The sequence below is a fragment of the Corvus brachyrhynchos genome, unplaced genomic scaffold, assembly GCF_000691975.1.
Source record: "Corvus brachyrhynchos isolate BGI_N302 unplaced genomic scaffold, ASM69197v1 scaffold1103, whole genome shotgun sequence".
Lineage (NCBI taxonomy): Eukaryota > Metazoa > Chordata > Aves > Passeriformes > Corvidae > Corvus > Corvus brachyrhynchos.
The window spans coordinates 338453-338812 of NW_008236980.1; the positions used below are offsets into that span (position 1 = coordinate 338453).

At 67.5% G+C, this 360-nt stretch overlaps 1 protein-coding gene across 1 annotated transcript in view; it reads right to left on the reverse strand.

The window, feature by feature from the left end:
• The window catches only part of LOC108445297 (cell cycle checkpoint control protein RAD9A-like), a gene marked incomplete at both ends in the record, with an annotated part of 898 nt that extends 543 nt beyond the window's left edge, over positions 1-355 (reverse strand). The window contains 3 exons of the mRNA XM_017728626.1: positions 1-38; positions 120-229; positions 342-355. The exon at positions 1-38 is cut by the window's left edge and continues 13 nt beyond it. Coding sequence (XP_017584115.1) covers positions 1-38; positions 120-229; positions 342-355 — 162 coding nt within the window. The remainder of the gene's footprint in view (positions 39-119; positions 230-341) is intronic.
• Between the last annotated feature and the right edge of the window lie 5 nt (positions 356-360).

Below are 360 nucleotides of genomic sequence, written 5' to 3' on the forward strand. Positions count from 1 at the left end.
AGCCAGCCACAGCTCCGTCACCATCGTCTTGCTCGGCTCTGCAGGGGAAAATGGGGTGGATGGGGGGCTGGAGGGCACCCCAAGGTGGGGAAGGGGCCCCCTAACCCTGCAGGACTCACCTGCCTCATCCTCCACATAGTTCCGCAGGCTGATTTTGCCACCGGGGCCAGTCCCCAGTGTCACCTCAGCCAGCGTCGGGGGAAAGTGGACCACGGCCTCTGCCAGCACCCTGAGGGGCACAGGAAGGGGGCTGAGCACCCCAAATCCTGCATGGACGGCGGGGGTCCCTCCTTCCATCCGCCCTCATCCCGCTCTGCCCACCCTGTGGTGTCCCCCCTCACCGTGCCGGGGCGCAGAGGC